The 21,005-nt window shown below is 44.3% G+C and overlaps 1 protein-coding gene across 1 annotated transcript in view; it reads left to right on the top strand.

The window, feature by feature from the left end:
• Positions 1-21,005, top strand: part of DGKH (diacylglycerol kinase eta) — a 264,840-nt gene that overhangs the window by 209,229 nt on the left and 34,606 nt on the right. The window contains exons 19-25 of the mRNA XM_074961404.1: positions 8,849-8,983; positions 10,611-10,728; positions 11,725-11,835; positions 11,997-12,093; positions 15,086-15,193; positions 19,397-19,510; positions 19,831-19,965. Of these exons, the coding sequence (XP_074817505.1) occupies positions 8,849-8,983; positions 10,611-10,728; positions 11,725-11,835; positions 11,997-12,093; positions 15,086-15,193; positions 19,397-19,510; positions 19,831-19,965 (818 nt within the window). The remainder of the gene's footprint in view (positions 1-8,848; positions 8,984-10,610; positions 10,729-11,724; positions 11,836-11,996; positions 12,094-15,085; positions 15,194-19,396; positions 19,511-19,830; positions 19,966-21,005) is intronic.

Raw genomic sequence — 21,005 nt, 5'->3', positions numbered from 1 at the left:
GAGTAGCTTCAGAAATAATAGTATTTTTGTTAAACTAAAAAAGTTTCTTATCGTGTAAGTCTTTCTGGATACTTCACTACTGCTACATAGCAGCTTTACTCTGGCAAACCATGTTTTGGGCCTGGGTAGGAGACATTTATTTACTTTCCCAGTTTCTTGTGCTATACCCCAATTTATCCCATTCTTCACTGAATGCTTGTTCACGTCCATTCCACATTATGTGTGCGTGTGTTGCGTGCATGAGCGTCGGAAACTTTTCCCCTTAGCGGCGGCTGGTGGGGCCCCCGAGTGGCGCCACTGTGCCATTCATATATACCCCTACTGCCCGACCCCCTCCAGTTCCTTCTTACCGTCCGTGACGGCATTGGAACAACCTCTCTCTCTTGTATGAGAGCAGTCCTTTAGCCTTTCTCTTATAGATAGCTGTTATCAGTTAGTTAGCAGACCTTTGTTGTGCACACTTAAGTGATTAGGTGCTTGGAGGCTTCCAGCACCCGCTCCGGGCCATGGGGCATGCTGCAAGTCCACGGGTTTAAGGCTTGTGCCACATGCCGCAAGCCTATGCCAGTTAGTGACCCCCATGGCTCGTGTCTATGTTGCCTGGGGGAAGAACATCAAACTGAGCGGTGTAAGATTTGCAAGGCGTTCAAGCCAAGAACAAAGAAAGAAAGAGACTTTCGTTTAAAGCAGTTGTTGATGGAAGCCTCATTACAGCCACCAGACCCAGAGCGCCCGGCGTCGGCTCCAGCTTCCTCAGTGTGTAGTGCCCTGGAGCTGTCCGGAGACCTAGCACCGGCTAAACACCGAAAGCTGTCGGCCCCACAGCACCAGACTAGGACCCGGCACCGATCGTCCTCCCCAGTGCGGCCCACGGCGCAGCCAAAAGGAAGGTGTGGACATTCCCCGCATAGGAGGCCGGCACCTTCCAAGGCCCCGAGCGCCGATAAGAGTGGGAAGGCCGCTGTACCGGCCCTGGCACCGGCGGCTCCAACACCACAAGTCCCACCGAGCCCAGTCCTAAGTGAGCTCAGTGCGGATGATTGGCTCGAGGACTTAATGGATGCCCTCCACACCTGACACCTTTGAGGTGGCAAAGGACCTCATTGAGCTGTTGGTGACGAGCCCCCTCCTGTACAGGGAGAATCCTCTGGCACCCATGCCACGGGTGCTGTCGAGGGGTAAGCCGGAAATGGTGTGCCGTTTGAGGACGCCATCCCGGCACCGCTCCCGGAGTTGGTCCTGGTCGAGCTCCTTGTCTGCGGACTCCCAGTTACCCTCAGAAGGAAGTCGCGGTATTGGGAGTGGATCGGCGCAAGGAAGTAACGGATGAGGCATGACACTCCCCAGCACCAGTTGGAGACTGGCACCAGGAAGAGTCGAGACGGCCCTCACGCTGATCCCGGTCCCAAGAACGCCGATCCTGGTCCGGATCCCGGTCCTGGGGATATTGGTACCGGTCTCGCTCCCGTTCTGTTAGGAGCCGCTCGTCGATCTCTCGCTGGCACAGATCATCGGCACTGCCATGGCCTTTGTAGTTGGCGTTGCCGCAGTCCGGCGCCGACTCCAGCCTTTGCAGTTAATTGCACTGTGCTCCAGACAGCAAGGACCCTCAGACGGGGTGGCACCCCCAATGGGGGCCAGCAGGTCACTGGCCCTTCTGGACTCCTTGGGCCTATCAACAGCGCCAAGAGGCCCCATCCAGGGCGAGCTACTTGGTGCAGTGCTCCTGGTCCCTGCAACCACGCCCGACGGCGCTGGAAGCTACAGTATCCAGGCCTCCAGCATCCCTCCAGGGTAAACTGGAGATACCAGCACTGAATCTGGTGCAGCCCTGAGGTCTCCCGAGCCGGAGGCCCCTCCCGCAGGAGAAGGGGAGCAGGAGGACCAGCCAGAGGGGGTTGAGCAGCTGCTAACCTCCTCGTCATCCCCGGATGAGGCAGTGGCAGGAACAGTGGTGTCTGGCCCTCCACCCATAGACCACAGAGCCCACCAGGAGCTACTGCGTAGGGTCACCCAGAACTTGGGGCTGCAGGCCGAGGAGATGGTTGAGCAGGAGGACCCCATGGTGGACATTTTGAGCCCCGAAGGTCCATCTAGAATAGTGCTCCTGCTCATTAAGACCATCCAATCGAATTATAAGACTATATGGCAGACCCTGGCCTCCAGCACTCCAATGGCCAAAGGTGTGGAGCACAAGCCCCGTCAAAGGGCTACGAATTCTTATTTTGCCACCCAAGTCCGTGCTCACTGGTGGTCTTGGCGGTGAACGAAAGGGAGCGCCATGGTCAACAGGCCCCGGCACCTAAGGCCAAGGAGGCAAAACGCCCGGACCTTTTTGGCAGAAAGGTGTACTCGTCGGGGGGCCTTCAGTTGAGGATTGCTAACCAGCAGGCCATTCTCAACAGGCATAATTTTAACTCCTGGGCAGCGGTGGGGAAGTTTAAGGACAACCTCCCACAAGGCTCCCAACAGGAGTTTACGGCACTGGTGGATGAGGGCAAGGCAGTGGCTAAGACCTCTCTCCAGGCCTCTCTGGATTCAGCAGACGCGGTGGCCAGAACAATCTTGTCCGGGGTGGTCATGAGGTGCTTGGCGTGGCTGCAGGAGTCACGCCTGCCACCTGAGGTCCAGAGTACACTTCAGAACCTCCCCTTTGAAGGGTCCAGGCTCTTTTTGGACCAGACAGACGCAAGGATGCATAGCCTCAAGGACTACACTTGAGTCGTTGGGTATGCACACCCCAGTGATGCAGAGGAAGCCCTTTAAGCTGCAGCCTTCCCAGCTGGACACTAAGCCAGGCTTTTGAAGGTGCGCTCGAGGACAGCATACCAGACCAGTCACCAGATCCGTCCCCTTGTTTCCTGAACCGCGTGTCCCATTTCTCCCGTGCGTGGTCCAGCATTATGTCGGACCGTTGGGTCTTACGCATGGTGCGGAATGGGTACTCGCTGCAGTTCTCTTCCCTCCCTCCCACCCCCCTGCCCTGTCCCTCTTCAGGGACCCCTCTCACGAGCATCTCCTAGAGAAGGAGATTCGCTCGCTGCTACAGGCGGGAGCGGTAGAGGCAGTGCCGCATGGCCTAAGGGGGAAAGGTTTCTACTCCAGGTACTTCCTCATCCCCAAGGCCAAAGGGGGCCTTCATCCCATTTTAGACCTACGAAAGCTCAACAAGTTCCTGGTCAAGGCCCGGTTCCGCATGGTGTCTCTGGGCCCCGTCATCCCTTCCCAGGATCCGGGAGGCTGGTATACTGCCCTTGATGTGAAGGACGCGGACTTTCATGTCGCCATCCATCCAGCTCATCGGCGGTTCCTGCGCTTCACCATGGGCCAACATCATTACCAGTTTGCGGTTCTCCCATTCGGTGTAGCTGTGGCCCCACGGGTGTTCACGAAGTGCATGGCGGTGGTGGCAGCCTTCTTACGGAGGCAGAGAATCCGGGTGTACCTGTACCTCGACGATTGGCTCCTGGAGGGTTGATCCGAAGCGGAAGTGCGGGGCCACATGGAGGTGGCCCTGAGATTGTTCCATGAGCTGGGGCTCCTGATCAACGTCCCCAAGTCCACTGTCGTGCACACGCAGAGAGTGGAATTCACAGGGGCGGTCCTGGACGCGGTGCAGGCCAGGGCAAGCCTTTCCAGTATCCCGCTTCCGAGCTATCCAGCAAGCGGTGGCCTTCCTGCGCCAGTTTCCAACGACAACGGCCAGGTGCTGCCTGCGGCTGCTGGGCCACATGGCAGCATGCACACATGTGGTCAGGCATGCCAGACTGAGACTCAGGACTCTGCAGGCATGGCTCGCTCGGGTGTACCGCCCAGGCAGGGACTCCCTGGACTTGATAGTGACAGCCCCAGGGGACTTGCTGGGCTCCCTGCTGTGGTGGCAGTCCCATCCTGTGGCTTGCGAAGGCATCCCCTTTGCCGCCCCACAGCTGGACCTGATGCTGGTGACGGACACATCAGACCATGGATCGGGGGCTCATCTGAGGGACCTCAGGACTCAGGGCTTGTGGAACGGGGCAGAGCGGTCGCTCCATATCAATGTGAAGGAGCTCAGGGCAGTTCGTCTCGACTGCCAGACCTTTCACGCCACTCTGAATGGTCACAGCGGGACAGTTCTGACAGACAACACTACTGCCATATTTTATATAAACAAGCAGGGCGGGGCCCATTCCTCGCCGCTCTGTCGTGAGGCTCTCCTCCTCTGGGACTTTTGTATAGCGCACGCCATTCTCCTTGAGGCGTCCTATCTCCCGGGGGTGCGAAACGAACTGGCGGACTACTTCAGCAGGTTGTATCACATGCACAAGTGGACGTTCAGAGCGGACGTCTTGCTTTCGCTCTTCTGCAGGTGGGGGTTTCCCCGAGTAGACCTGTTTGCCACCAGGGCCAATGCCCAGTGCCCACGGTTCTGCTCATTCCAGGGCCACAGCCCGGGCTCAGATGCAGATGCATTTACGATCCTGTGGGGAAGGGGCTTGATGTATGCGTTTCCCCGGCTCTCCTTGGTACACGAGGTCCTGCTCAAGGTACGCAGGGACAGGGCGGCAGTGGTCCTCATCGCCCCGGCGTGGCCCCGCCAGCACTGGTAACACAACGCTCCTAGAGCTGTCGGTGGAGGCCCCTGTAGTCCTGCCTCTACACCGGGACCTCATCACGCAGGACCGTGGGCGGCTTCTCCACCCTGACCTGCAATCACTACACCTGATGGCGTGGAAGCTCTGTGGCTAAATGCCTTGGAGAGCCAGTGCTCCCTTCCTGTGCAGCAGATTCTGCTTGGCAGTAGGGAACCCTCTACCAGGGTTACCTATATGGCCAATTGGAAAAGGTTATCCTGTTGGTGTGAGCCCCAACAGGTGCAGCCGTGCCAGGCCCCGGTGCAAGCCATTCTCAAGTACCTCCTGCACCTCAAGCAGCAGGGGCTGGCCCCGTCCTCACTTAGAGTGCACCTGGCGGCTATCTCCGCCTTCCATCCGGGGTTTTCAGGGGCTCGGTGTTTTCCCACCCAATGGTGGGACCGTTCCTTAAAGGATTGGAGAGGATGTTTCCATACTCACGCCCCCCAATCCCTCCTTGGAACCTTAACTTGGTCCTCTCTAAACTCATGGGACCCCCGTTCGAGCCCCTCGCTACCTGCTCCCTCCTCCACCTTTCCTGGAAGATGGCATTTCTGGTTGCCATTACCTCAGCCAGAAGGGTGTCCGAGCTGAGGGCTTTCATCTCTGAGCCACCACATACAGTGTTTCACAAGGATAAGGTGCAGCTCTGACCGCACCCCAAGTTCCTCCCTAAGGTGGTCTCGCAATTCCATTTGGGCCAGGACATTTGTCTGCAGGTGTTTTTTCCAAAACCCCATACGGACCTGAGTCACCGCAGCTTACACACCCTGGATGTCCGTTGAGTGCTAGCGTTCTATTTGGAGCGCACCAAACCCTTTCGTAAATCTGCGCAGCTGTTTGTGGCCGTAGCTGAGAGAATGAAAGGCCTCTCAGTGTCGGCGCAGCAGATCTTGTCTTGGATAACAAGCTGCATCTGGGCATGCTATGAGCTCGCAGGTGTTCCGGCTCCGATGGTCACAGCCCACTCGAGCAGGGCGCAAGCGACTTCCACGGCTTTCCTGGCTCAGATCCCAATCCAGGAGATCTGCAGAGCAGCCAACTGGTCCTCGGTGCACACCTTCACGACCCACTACTCGGTCAACCAGCAGGCTAGAGAGGATGCGGCGGCTGGCAGAGCGGTCCTCCGAGCAGTTGTTCCGTGACTCCTACCCTCCTCCAGAGGTAAGCTTGTGATTCACCTAATGTGGCATGGACATGAAGAAGCACTCGAAGAAGAAAAAACGGTTACTTACCTTCTCGTAACTGTTGTTCTTCGAGATGTGTTGTCCATTCCACCACCCACCCTCCTACCCCTCTGTCAGAGTCACCGGCAAGAAGGAACTGGAGGGGGTCGGGCTGGCAGGGGTATATATGAACGGCACAGTGGCACCACTCGGGGAGCCCTGCCAGCCCGACGGGAGCCGCTAAGGGAAAAAGTTTCCGACGCTTGTGCACGTGGCGCACGCGCTCCTATTGTGGAATGGGCGTGAACAACACATCTCGAAGAACAACAGTTACGAGAAGGTAAGTAACCGTTTTTTATGACGTTACAACAGCAACATGCCCTGGCGGCTGTTGGGCTCCATTATTATAATTCCCTCCTGGTATGATTTCCAGCAGTGGGCTTTTGTCACAGCTTACTAGTACAGAATGCTGCAGCGTGTTTCCTTAGTGATTTAAGAAGCCGTCACTCTAATACTCCCACCCTGCGTTCTTTATTTATACACTGACTGCCTGTAACGTTGTGGATGAATTTTAAACTGTCACTGTTAGAGCCTTTAATGTGAATTTCTACTCTGAAAATGACTATCTAAAATGGTATCTCTTTACTTATCTTTATCCCTTCTCTGTGGCATAGTGAGTATATCTGCTCACTTTAGTGACAATAATACATTTTTACTGCTGTTGCTCCTGCAGACACAACACAGCTGAGAGAGTCTGAGCTGGATTCTGTTTCCAGTTTGTGCATCATTAACAAAATTGTTTACTAAAGTCCAACTACCTGGCTAATCAGTCAGACCTATGTAATTCCATTGACATTAGGAGGTTGCACAAGCGTCACTGAAAGTATAGTCTGAAGACAGTGTGGTTACACTGCTGATGAGCTTAGCTTTCAGATCCCATGCTGACTTTGCAAAGCTAGTAATTAGAAAACACCTTCCCCCATCTCTTTTACTTGTAAGTGGATCATGTTTGACCTAGATGTCATGTAGAGACAATAAACATAGACCCCCTACAAAGCCATTTTATTGAGTTGCTTGTCAGAGCAGGACCATATTTTTGACTGTAGGCCCAGCTAAGTTTGATCTCCCCTTTGAGCCTGCACCTAGAGCTGATGTCACGATCATGTGTTAGGTCCCAGTTCAGGAAAACACTTTAACTTTTAAGCACACGCTTCCGTCCCATTGAAGTTAATGGACATAAACACATACTTAAGTATTTTTGCTTAAATTCTTTCCTGAACCAGGGCCTCATGTTGACCTATAATCTGTCCTGAACTGTAGTCAGTTCTATGGTGTTTCCCCTTTCCATTTGCCACAGCTCCTCCACTCCCTTCCTTTAAACACCAAGTAAAGACTTGCATTTATTCCCAGTTTTTAAAAAATGGGAAGTACTCTTACCCCTAATTATAGATTACTTGTTACCCCAACTATTAGAATGTTTTCCTTTCGCCTCCATTTTTCTTTAGTTTTATTAGGGCAGTTTTTATTAGATTTGTTTATAATTTATTATGAAATTATTATATAGCACTCCAAGAACTTTGGATGTGGGTTAGTGGCCTTATACATAATTCATATTACAGCAAATCTTTTAAACTTAGAATTAATTTTGCCTTTTTTTCCTTCTTAATTCTGCATTTTTTTTCAATGGGACATCCTATTACATTGATCAGAAATGAAGTGCAGTATTTAAGGTAATATTAAATTAGTGTTTTCCCTAATGAATTGAAGTGGAAGTTGAGAACTCCAGAGGTCGTCTTCTATGTATCTTTGAGGATTTTCATTTGGGCTAATCACTTGAACTTCCTGCATCTGAGTTTCTCCATGAGTAAAATAAATGAAATAAATAAACAAATAAATGGGGATATTTCTGGTTACAGTCCGTGCTTAGGCTGACCCTTTTGAGATCCTTTTCCAGTTCCATGCACCCTTGCAAGGCATGATTGTGCCTTCGCTTCTCTTTGGGGTGGATATCCATGATCCAATCACTCCCTGACTGGGTGTCTGGGTTACACCCCCCTGATTGCCAGTTTGGATATCTAGCAGGCTCCATCGGCATGGCACCTATCAGAGTTTCCCTTCGGCAGCCTGTGGACAGTAATAATATGCAGTGACACAGAGGCAGTTTCTTTAAAACAAATTGTGATTTATTTTCAAAGGTGCACAGCACAAGAAGTGGATTTAAAATAACACATCTATGTGCTGACTGTCTTAACTACGCTTGGCATTCCTTCTCAGCCCCTCAGTAGACATGACTTAGCTGTGGTGTCCTGCATTCTCTTGGGAACCAAGTTACATTGTGCTTTCAGCAGACCCAGACTCTGTCAGTCTGTAGCAGCTGACAACCTTTTCTCCCCACTCCCTTTCTGCAGGGCAGATCTTTTAACAGATGTGTGTCTTTTGATCTCTAGATTCTCCGCCTTGGCAAAACAGCTACATCTTCACAGCTATATTCTTGGTTATTGTGTTTGAACATTTCCTGGGGTACTTCTTATATAGGGCATTATTTCATCTTTCCTGCTTGGTTTCTTTAACAACTCCTTTTGATCTAACTCCATAGCAAGTAACCCATCACAAGCAAACACACAGAGGGACACACAATATTCATACAAAACAATACAGATATTTGCCGGTTCTCCAGAGATCTCAAAGAGAGTTAATAGGTTAGATCAGGGGTTCTCAAACTGGGGGTCGGGATCCCTCAGGGGGGTCATGAGGTTATTACATGCGGGGGGTCGCGAGCTGTCAGCCTCCACCCCAAACCCCGCTTTGCCTTCAGCATTTATAATGGTGTTAAATATATAAAAAATTGTTTTTAATGTATAAAGGGGGTCGCGCACAGAGGCTTGCAATGTGAAAAGGGTTACCAGTGCAAAAGTCTGAGAACCCTTGGGTTAGATTAATAATTCATGCTTGTACAATATGTTGAGGCTCTGAACCTTAGATAAGCACATATGCAATTGTATCTACAATTCGTGTGTGGGTGTATATTTTGTTCTAACTTTGTTATTTCTTCTTCTTTTTTTGACATAGTTAAAACTGCACCAAAATCTCCAGATCGACATACGAGTCGGGGCATCCCCTCTCATACTGGCTCTTTCTCTGCCCCAGCTGTGGCAGCCGGCAAAGAAAACCTCCCTGTACTTAACACCAGGATAATCTGCCCAGGTAATGATGATTCTGAACTCTATTAATCCTTTTAGTATCGTGCTATATGCCACAATTAGTTGTTAAATAATAATATATTGCACTTACATAGTGTCTTCCACCCAGAGATGTCAAAGACTTTACAAAAATGAGTGAATTTATACGCATAACCTCTTTGTGTGGTACAATTGAGAAAGTATGTTAATTGAAAATGCTTCTGGTCACTGTCCTGAGCACCAGATATATTGCAAAAGCATTGCACTTGGTTTGGGAATGAGGAGCAGAAATGGGAGGGCTGTGTTCATCGTCCATTACTGACTGATTAGTGGAGTCAAAGGAACCTTGATCCCCTAGTGGATGAACGCTATGCTGGCCTAGTAAGAGACTAAGGGCCAGAGTTCGGTAAGAAATGATCTTTTGACTGAATTAAATGCAAGGGGATGTACCTGTCAGTAAAAATATCATAAATTAAACTGTAAAAAGGTACTTTGCAACAATAGCAGTTAGGAAATCTGTACGCATCCCAAATTAAAAATGTATACCAGAAAGCATTGCTAAAACACTGGCTTAATGAACTTTCATTATCAATATTAACAACATAGGTTGAAACTAAGCATGTATTGTTTGTAGATCACTTGAACTAAAAGCTTTTGAAAGCAAATTTCTATCTGCATTAATTAAACACAGCTGTGCATGTTACTTTGATATTAGCCAAAATGGGCATGGCAGGGTTGCCAACTTTCCAGTAGGCAAAACTAATCAGGCTCTGACCCTTCCCATGGTAGAAACAAAAATTGTTTCTTAGCTCATTAGTCAAGTTCTCCCTGCCAGCCTCTCCTCTTCTGTCTTCCTTATTTATTTTCATTTAACTTGTATTTCTGTGTTTTTACACCTGTCTGTCTCTCTCTCTCTTTCCTCCCCATCCCTCTTCTTTCCAGCACTGTCTTTCTGTTCTCTATTCCCCTTGCCCTCATTTTCCACCCATACTTGTTTGTTCTGTCTCTTTGTCCTTCTCTCACTTGTCTTCAACCCCCTCAAAGTGCTGGCTTTACACATTTTGCAGGGAAGTTCTCTTGTGTAAAAGGGTGGCAAGGGAAGAACTCCCTGTTGAACATACATTTATCAAGCCGAATTAAGGAGTTAAGCATTTCTCAAAGATTCTAAATGTGATGACAGGCTGCATGAACAATGATCCTGCTTTGGAAGCCTGCGCGCCTCCCCACCCCCAACTCCTCCCAAAACCTACCCAAAGTAATGAAATAGTTTGGAGACTGGGTGACTGGACTAAGAGATGAAAAATATGGTAACCTTCAGTGGCATTAGGTGAGCCAGTTAATTACTGTGCAACCTGTCACCTCCGGAGTCTTGGATTGAAATTGTGACATTTTTCTCCAGTGGTGGACAGTGAACCACCACAGAATTCAACTCAGTTGGCTTTCTGCTCAAGAGAGGCCAAGACTGGAAGAAAGAGGTAATGTAGGTAGAACTGAGGTGCAGTAGCAGAGCTGTCTGAGAAAGCGCACTTCCTGTCCATCCTGTGCTTGGCTATAGACAATACTATCTCTCAGGATTACATGCGTTACATTAAAAAAATATTGCTGTGACTCTGTTTTTTAATATTGTTTTGTTTCTGTGTTTTCTGCTTCAGGTTTAAGAGCTGGTTTAGCTGCCTCAATTGCAGGGAGTTCTATTATCAGCAAAATGTTACTTGCAAACATTGATCCATTTGGTGCTACCCCATTTATTGACCCTGATCCAGATTCACTGTAAGAAAATCTCCTTGTTTTCTCAAATTGACTGTGTTGAGGTTCAGTCTTTTTTCCTTAATCATTTCTTTAGGAAATTGTACTTTGTAATTACTAGAATGAATGATGCAAGCTTTAAAGCACAATTTTTATAGATAATAATGCTCAATAAATTCAAAGAGCCAGATGGTGTCTTTTAGGCAGAGGCCCTGAGTTAAAGGCAATGCAGAGTCGCATTGCTACAGCAGGATCACTGGAAGGCATTGTGGACAATGACAGGTTTCAGAGTAACAGCCGTGTTAGTCTGTATTCGTAAAAAGAAAAAAGAAAAGGAGTACTTGTGGCACCTTAGAGACTAACCAGTTTATTTGAGCATGAGCTTTCGTGAGCTACAGCTCTCACGAAAGCTCATGCTCAAATAAACTGGTTAGTCTCTAAGGTGCCACAAGTACTCCTTTTCTTTTTTCTTTTTTCTTTTTATTGTGGACAATGGAGCTCCTTGATACACACATGAAGCATGTTCTCTGTTCACCTTAGGAGCATGCAACTTCCTCCACCATGGGCAAGCTCCTCTAGGTAGGGTTGGGGAGGTAAAGCCCTGTCTCTTCTCTGTCCCTTTTGAGGTGACTTACACTCCATGGTCCCTGTGACTGATATAGAGCAGAAGGATGGTCCAGTGGTTATGGCACCAACCTAGGACTTGGGAGATCTGGGCTCAATTTCCTGCTCCATCACAGACTTCCTGTGTGCCTCAGTTTCCCATCTGTAAAATAGGGATAATAGCACTTCCCTGTCTTCCAGGGGTGTTGAGAGTTTAAATACATTAAAGTTTGTGAGGTGTTCAGATACTGAATGATGGGGCCATATCAGTATCTAAGATCAATCAATCAAATGCTTTGCACCCTGCCTCGGTCATGTGCCTGTGCTAGGGCCAGCCACAATCTAGCTCAAAGCTCTAAAGTAATTGTTCAGATAACTTCATAACTGGATACTTACATATATGTATTCTTTTCACAGGGAAGGATATTCAGAAAAATGTGTCATGAACAACTACTTTGGAATTGGATTAGATGCAAAAATTTCATTAGAATTTAATAATAAGCGAGAGGAACACCCTGAAAAGTGCCGGTAATGGACTTCTTAGTGATAAAGCAGAGGAATTTAATTTTTCTTAATGTTGTTATTCTGTTTGCTTTATTTTATATCCTTAACTTTTGACTCTTTCCACAGCTTTGATACATAACAAATTGCATGCTTCAGTATATGAATTTTTATTTACTTATTTCCAGAAGCCGGACAAAGAACATGATGTGGTATGGGGTGCTTGGTACCAAAGAATTACTGCAAAGGACCTATAAGAACTTAGAACAAAAAGTTCAGCTTGAGGTAATATTTATTTTATTTACAGATTCAATGAGTTTTTGCCATTAAAATTTACAGTGCAGAACATGGGGATCATCTTGAAAATATCTCACTTGTTTTTTACCTAAGTTAGGTGAAACTATGAAAAATCTGTCCCTCATAAATGTAATCTGTGAAATGCCGTGGATGAGAAGTTCATCACAATGTGACTCCTTGGACACACAATAAGTATTCTGAAATCTGCAAAAGTATGGCGTCCAATGTTTCTGAATAACTTTTATCATTGTCACTCCTATTATTTTTTTGTATAATTAAAGAGACAATAGACTCTAAGTGATCTGTTTTCTCAACATGCAACTCCCACTGACACCAATAAGAGGTTTTGGGGGCACATTGAATGGAGAATAGATCTCAAGAACAACAATAAAAACATATATACGTTGATGGAAAAAAAAAGATCATTAATGCTATCAGGTTGGCTTAACCTGTATGGAAACTGACTAAATGTCTATACAAAGTACATTATAAACATCTTGGAAAAGAAGGCTTAAGAATCATTAAAAATGGCTTCATGATAAATGACAGATGAATGTAGTACATAAAGAATTTAGTACATAAAGAACTAGGGCATTTAGAGAGACTTTCCTAATTCCAGTATTGAGGGAGCTGTGTAGAGGTAGCAAGATATTGTGTCTTGCCACAACACAGATACATGTATAAATCAATTCAATCTGGCTAGTTCCTACTCTAGTTCTAAAACCCAATTTAAGCCTTTTTCAAAATACTGGGAACTTGAAAACATTAATGCTTAACAAGTTCAGATATGTAGCAAGAGATTAGCCGTGATATAAGTCTGGGAAATTGTTACGTAAGTTTTCTTCCAAAGTGTGATGGGGAAGGAAAGAACATGCATTGTCTTTTTCTTTGTGTTAAATATTTTATCTGGAAGTTCATTTTATTTATATGAAGATACCTGTTAACCTGAGGGCGTAATTTTAATTTATTATAACTCTTTCTCTTGAGTGCACTTTAGAAGGTTTAGTCTTTTATAGAAGAAAATTTCCATTACCAAAGGATTTAACAATTATCTAGAAATAGTGTTGTAGTTAGTGAGATGATGATAGGAAAGAACATTATGTATGCTCCTGGTGGATTTCTAATTTAAGAACCTGCAAATGTAACATTTCTTTTGAACAAGATATATTTTAGCATTCAAATCTGACCTTTTCATAATTATTTCTTAATATTTTTGGAAGTAAAAAAGTCAGTGGAAGCTTCATATTTAGTATTGTCTTACAAAATGATCTGTGTTATGTGCGGTAATAAAATACACAGCATTGAAGAGTGAAATAAAATTAGTCATTTTCAAAAGTTAGAACTAATCGTATACTATAACTCACAAGTGGCAGTCACATCTATTAATTTCATGCCATACTTTGGATACTGTCATATTTTAAGTTTTTATATTTTGAATTGCTGCTAAGGTGGAACAATATGAAAGCAGAGATCACAGGTGCTACTAAGCATATTTCTAATACATTTTGAGCCACTTTTTCAGAAGTGGGTTCAATATGTTGTACTTCCAGAACTGTGTTCTCAGTGACTCCAGGGTTACTTTTTAGCAGCAGCCAGAGTTGTTTAAGTATTTTAGGTGATAGGGGATGTAGAAAGAGGGACTACTCCAGAGACTCTGTCCACGTTTGGAATTTCATGAGTATCTTCTGACTGGCTGTTTTTCTGTAAATTGTCAGAAGTGGACAATGCAGAGTACAAGGGAAATGGTGAAAGAAGTCTTTTCATCTTGGGATAGCAAATGGGCATGAACAGTTCAGGGCACTGAGGCAAATACAGAAGTGAAGCCAAGCATATAAGCACTAATTGGACTTTTGGTTAACTCCACCTTTCTCATTGTGCTTGTTTGTTAAATCCTTTCCCTCCATCTTTCATTGTTTGTCTGATTATATCCTAAGTATTTCAGAGTAGGAAACAGTCTTCTTGCATATTTAGCAAAGGATCTAGCATGCTTTGGATGCTAGATCCTAATAATAATAGTTTAGCAATACTATGAATACCTCTGAAGGGTGAGATTCTAATTATCCAGTGGGTGAATTATGTCTTTTTTGAAATAATGAGAGATGAAGGTGTCAGCATCCAATGAAATCTCACGTTTAAAGTGAAATCTCACAATAAGTACTTTTTCTCATTTTTCATAGCAATTTTTTTCTAGATTTTATCCCAGAGTTAACAAGTAGATATGCTGCAATGGCTTCTGTCATTATGTGGTTGACAAATGGAATGCTACAGTGTATTAGTTTATTTAAGAAAGTAGTATTCCTCTTTTTATATATTCTTACATAGCTTTTTACATTTTATTAACATTTTATTCATTGTTTAAACATTAATTCAATAATTTTTCATTTTATATTTATGCTTATAATATTTTGTATGCTCATTTGACCTCTTTGCGCTGCAATAGTATAGTTATTTTTCCAGTGATGAGACCTAAATTGCAACTAAAAGATGCTATCTGCTGTTGGTAGTATTTCTGGTTAGAAGAGAGTAGACATGCTGGACCATATGCACCAAGATCAGTCCTGCTAGCCCAGTATCCTGTCATTGGCAGCAGCCAGCCCCATATGCTTCAGGAGAAGATGCAAAAAACCTCCAAATTCCTAGTAGTTAGAGATTGACATATAAATGCAGGAAGTTACTGCTGGGAACTTGAGCAAATTTCTATGAAGGGACAGAGAGAGTTACCTTTTGACGCTGTTGCAGATATTTGTAGCTCAAATATTTTGTAGTGTAAGAAAAAAATCTTGATTTAGTGTGTGAAGAATAGATTCATGTAGAGCTACTTCCCAGCCTAGGGAAAATAGACTCATATAGAGCTACTAATGCAATATTGACTTTAGCTTCCATTGCTGGCTCTGTTGAAATGCTTTGTGAATTAGAAATGGATGATTACTTTATCAGGTCATTTGTTTTACATTCTCACATAGGTTTTTATGCATTACAGTGTGATGGACAATACATCCCCCTCCCCAGTCTTCAAGGCATAGCTGTGCTAAACATTCCAAGCTATGCTGGTGGGACTAATTTCTGGGGTGGAACCAAAGAGGATGATGTAAGTAACATTAAAGAAAAGTAACCCTTTGAAGCAAAATTTACAAAAAGCACTTTGTACTATTGTTGTTCTCATTTAATTGTAATAGTACTGGTATATAGTTTGGATAACTAACAGGAAGCTATTGTTCTGTAAGGTGGTTTCAGTTTAGAAATGTGTGTGCTCTTGCATTAAGTTTTTCCATTTTTACTGAAAATACGTCACTTTGATTTTCATTTATTTTTTCTTTTCTTTCCTTTCCCCTTAAAGTCAACAAAATTTCCAAACAGGGCTCAATACTCAAAGAATATATGGCTATAAAGATGGAATTTTTAGCCATGACTCGTTTTCAAACAATGATGAATTATAGCAATTCCTCTCCTCTTTTATGTACTAGTTTATGATCTGCTATAATCAAGGTTTCCCAGTGCACGCACTTTGTGTGCTATATCCAACAGAAAAGGAAGCTGGCCAGCTGCATCATTCCCACAGCTTATATCTTCATTTTGCTCCTATTCTTTAAAAAGCTGTAGGTGGATTGGTGAATCTTAAAACGGGGACTGAGAATAAATTAACTAAAGAGAGGATTAAAAATTGTAGAATCCTTTAATTACCTTTTTCTGTGTCTATATCTTGTATATATTGTTGCCAGTAAGCTTATGGACTGATCCAAAATGGTCCTTTTTTTTTCTTGACAGACCTTATACTGCACAGACACTTCACTACATACGCTACTGTTTCACTGCTTTGAGGGTATGCCAGATGGGATTCTTACTGTTGAAGTGTACTTTATGCACAAAAGATCTAGTATGATTGCTGTGGGATTACCATAATTTTTAATTTCCTGATTTAGTGTGTGTGAAGTCTGAATCACAGCATTGCTTTGACCTGGTTTTGTACATTTAATTATCATGTAAAATTAGATTTATTAGTAAGATTGTGTTTTAACATAGACTATCCCTTACGTTTTCCCCGAAGTGCTTAACTTTCTTACTGTTCACAATCCCACACCCTTTTCCCCCGCCCTTCTTCATCAAAAACATTATTTCATATTCTTTGGAGTCTTTTTCCTATTCATACTACATGTCTTTTGAGCATGGCAGTCAGCTCAAGCTGCATTTGAGTGAAGATATCAAGCATTTTGGTGGCCTCCATATTCACATTTGCAGCATGGAAGTTTCCCTAACATCCATCTAGGTTACGTTCAGGAATTTCTGCTTTTATCCCCAGAGGGTCAAGAAAGAGAGGAAACTGTTCTAGCAATCATATTTGTATGCAACACACATGTATGTTTGGGAGCAATATTTTTGCTACTCATAATCAAACGTCAAAAAGGTGACACATTTATTCTGTGGGAGGTTAGGTGCACAACTCACTGCTCTTCGTGCTGTCTCAGGTGACTGATCAACAGAGCAATACTAATTGTAGTCTTTGAGAGGTTGCTGGTTCTGCTTATCTGGACAGAAGAAAGTCATCATCCTGACAGCAATGTCTATTCCTAAAATATTGCTCAGTGAGCCTGGCGGGGTTTGCCACAACACCCTTACTGAATTTTGTATATGCGGAGTTATCCCAGGGAGCTTGTTAGTTTGGAAAGAACAGGGAGATTAGAAATAGAACCCAGGGGGAAAAAGGGGATATCCTAATCTTTGAATTTGATTTCTTAGAAGACTGTTATTTCTTTTTTGGGAAAAAAGCATGCTACAGAAATTCTATGCAAGTAAATTATACATGCAGAGAAACCAGAATATAACAACACCCATCCCTGCACTAAAGATAAAACACAAGCTAAATGGGCTTTTGTAAGCAAGCAAGGGGAATGGAATTCATCCCAACTTGTGAGTAGGCTGTAATCCAGTTCCTGGGAGAATGGAAAAGTGGTATCCTGGAGTAATTTCAGATCCACTGGTTACAAGCAAAGTGCCTTCCAAATGCAGGGGCATGCCATCTGTGTTACACTATGCAGGCATTGAATGCCTCAGAATTCAAATGTGGTCCAAAAAGTCAGGTCACACTGCATGGAGGATGCCATTTTGTGGAATGTCACTAAGAAGGCCTGGGGCATAGATCAGTGTTCATGTCACACTCCCCTTCAGTACCAGTACCAGGCCCAAGCGTGGGAACCTAATGATCCAACCAGCAGACCACATTCAGTGATGAGTCCTGGTCATGTGCCACCTGAGGCATGTTGTGCTTATGCTAAGAAGGAGACTAAAAAGGCATGCAAGCACAGAATTGAATACCCAAGGTTTTAATGGGTATTTGCCATTATGTAAGTAAAGAAGGGAACATCTCTCTTTGCATGACTCAGTGAGTCAGTAATTATTAATGAGACATCATGCCTTGGTACATTTCTGGCAGATCATTAGATTAACTGCGCTGTAGAGGTTTAACAAACTGTACTTCTGGCCCTATCAGCTTTTCATCAACAAAAAGAACGTGTGAAGTAAAGCAACATAAACAACCAATACAATGCCTACAAATGTCACAAGACGAGCCGGAAACACCTAGCAGCCTGTATCCTGGATTTGATAGCTGCTTTCAATTACCTGAAAGGGGGTTCCAAAGAGGATGGATCTAGACTGTTGTCAGTAGTAGCAGATGATAGAACGAGAAGTAGTGGTCTCAAGTTGCAGTGGGGGAGGTTTAGGTTGGATATTAGGAAAAACTTTTTCATTAGGAGGGTGGTGAAACACTGGAATGGGTTACCTAGGGAGGTGATGGAATCTCCTTCCTTAGAGGTTTTTAAGGTGAGGCTTGACAAAGCCCTGGCTGAGATGATTTAGTTGAGGATTGGTCCTGCTTTGAGCAGGGGGTTGGTCTAGATGACCTCCTGAGGTCCCTTCCAACAGTGATATTCTATGGTTCTATGATCCAATTTGGAACTTTTGGACAAGTTCGCACTGATCTTCAGTTGGATAAGCAACGGACAATTTATCTAGTCACCACCTATCAATTTAAATTTAAAAGAGAAAAAACAGAAACAAGACAGACTCATCCAGTTAAAGAGGAATCCAAAAAATTCACCAAATTAATAAGTGTTAAAAAACATAAACAAAGTCTCACATTAAATTACTCAGTATCTCTAAAGGATGTTTCGTCAGTTAATTCATCATATTTAGTATCTTAATTTTTCTTTTAAAAAGTGGTAGGCTGGTCTGAATCATAGAGCAGAAAAGTTAAACCATCATAGATAATTGTTCCATGCTTTGAAACAGCATAATCATTTCATCTCTGCTTTTTAAAGAATAATTTCAGGGATGAAAGAAATGCTTTCATTTTTTTCTTAAAGGCAAATAAGCTGAAGCTGGATATATCAAAAGTTACTTGAAATAGAAAAGGCAGGAGAAGCACCTGGCAAAGAATAATCTTTTTGTTCTATATTCGTGTACGACATTTGCATGCTCTTGATGATGAGGGTCATATAATATCCTAGAGAGAGAGAGAGACTTTATTTTAGGGAACTGCCAAGCTAATTTACAAAATCTGCTTTCAATGTTAGGTCCTGGTCCTGCAAACGCTAACTCATGTGCTTAACTTTTATGCTCTGTGATTAGTCCAATTGAAGTCAATGGACACGTACTTAAGTACATGCTGGATTGGGGCATTATTTTGATACAAAAACAGAATATTCAAGTAAAGTTTTCATTATTAAAACAGGTAAATTTTATGCTATAAAATGAGATTCTTCTTCAGCATTAAATGAAGTGGCATTGACACTTCATTTACTCGTATAGATTTTGAAGATGGTCTAAAGAGAATTCTGGACAAAGAAAGATAAACACTTTTGAGCTCTGTTAAAATAAATAAATGTCCTTCTTAATTATTCTTGGACTTCAGAAATATTGACCAGGTGAAGATTAGCATAGTAATGTTTGCCACATTAATCTTGAGTTGACTAACACTTCTCAGTATGTGCATTTAAACCTGCCACCAACCCTATATATGGATAATATACTGTGGCTTTCAACCCTATATATGGATAATATACTGTGGCCATTATTATCACCCTTGTTATGACAGTCCTTTGCTGTGTTCAAGTGACGGTATAATTTATATATACTTGAATCTAGAATTTTATTTTTCAAATACATCAGTTCTACTATTTAAATACCTAATGTGTGTTTGGAATTGCATCAGACACAAAAGGAGACAGAATCCCTGCACTGTGTAGATTGCAATAAGAGTTTAGAGTCTAATATTGATATTTTCTTTTCCTCTCAGATATTTGGAGCACCATCATTTGATGACAAAATCTTAGAAGTTGTTGCGGTATTTGGCAGCATGCAGATGGCAGTTTCAAGAGTCATCAAATTGCAGCACCACAGAATAGCTCAGGTATGTGTCTTGTTGGAAAACAACCAAGATAGCTGGCATGCTGGGAGGCTGCAGAGAAAAGAGGTAGTCTAGACAACTACTGCATTATACATTAATAAAATGTTGACTTTGTTTTAATTGTAACGGGTAACAAGTCATCATAAATGATTAATGAAATACAACAGTGTTTTACCCTCAAGACAAACCTGGATAGAAGCCACAGCTCCTAACAACCAGTCTAATGCAGGTGGACTGTCAATTTCATTATTACTGTCAAATTCACAATTACATTATTACATCATTATATTACTCTGTGAAATAACATGTTTACTCTCTTTCAGTGTCGGTCAGTAAAGATCACCATACTTGGAGATGAAGGGGTTCCAGTGCAAGTAGACGGAGAGGCATGGATCCAGCCTCCAGGAGTTATTAAAATTGTGCATAAAAACAGAGCTCAGATGCTAACACGAGACAGAGTAAGTTACAGAAAGCATTTTATCTTTTGTATGGGATGCTTCATTAGTGCCATTATTATAACAACTTGGTTCAGTTATAAGAAAAGAAAATAGCTTATGAAATAATAAATAAAAGGTTGGTACAGATATGTTCTTGTACACAAATAGCTTAACTCTCATCTTTTTTTGATAAGATGAAATCCTCAAACTTCCAGGAGGAAACGTTCTGATTATCTGTCTTTGCCTGTAGTACTATGTATACTTTTGTATAAACATAAAAGAGAATTAGTGACTATAATGTATACTTTCTCTTTCAGACACTAGCTTTGTACTTTATCATAAATTGGAAGTTTTAGTTGCAATTACATAGGTAATAAGGTATACAACGTGCCTCCTTCATGACTGCCACAGCAAGATTGCATGCCCTGCCAAATAGTAACAGAACCTATTTCAAACCAGTTCGCCTCTTGGGGGCATGTGCGCTATTCTAGCACTCCAGAATCAAGGGTGTAAACCAGAGGTGGGCAAACTTTCTGGCCCAAGGGCCACATCTGCGTGGGGAAATTGTATGTAGGGCCCTGAATGTAGGACTGGGGAAGGGGTTTGAGGTGTAGGAGGCGGTGCGGGGTGCGGCAGGGGTCTCAGGCAGGGGTTGGGTGCAGGAGGGGGTGCGGAATGCGGGAGGGGTCTCAGGCAGGGGGTTGGGGTGCAGGAAGGGTTCAGGGTGCAGGCTCTGGCCCAGCACCGCTTACCTTGAGCAGCTCCGGGGTGGCAGAAGCGCGCAGCGGGGCTAAGGCAAGCTCCCTGCCTGCCCTGGCCCCACTCCACTCCCGGAAGTGGCCAGCATGTCCGGCAGTGGCTCCTGGGGGTGGGGTGGGGCAGGCGGCTCTGCTGTGTGCTGCCCTTGCCTGTAGGTACCAACCCCGATGCTCCCATTGGCCACGGTTCCCCATTCCTGGCCAATGGGAGCTGCAGGGGGCGGTGCCTGCAGGCAAGGGCAGCACACGGAGACCTCCCGCCCTCCTCCCCACCCCCCCCACCCCCCAGGGGCCTCAGGGACG

The sequence above is a fragment of the Natator depressus genome, chromosome 1 (assembly GCF_965152275.1).
Source record: "Natator depressus isolate rNatDep1 chromosome 1, rNatDep2.hap1, whole genome shotgun sequence".
NCBI classification, from domain to species: Eukaryota; Metazoa; Chordata; order Testudines; family Cheloniidae; genus Natator; species Natator depressus.
Note: the sequence above shows the minus strand (reverse complement) of the source record. Positions and strands in the feature narration are given on the sequence as shown.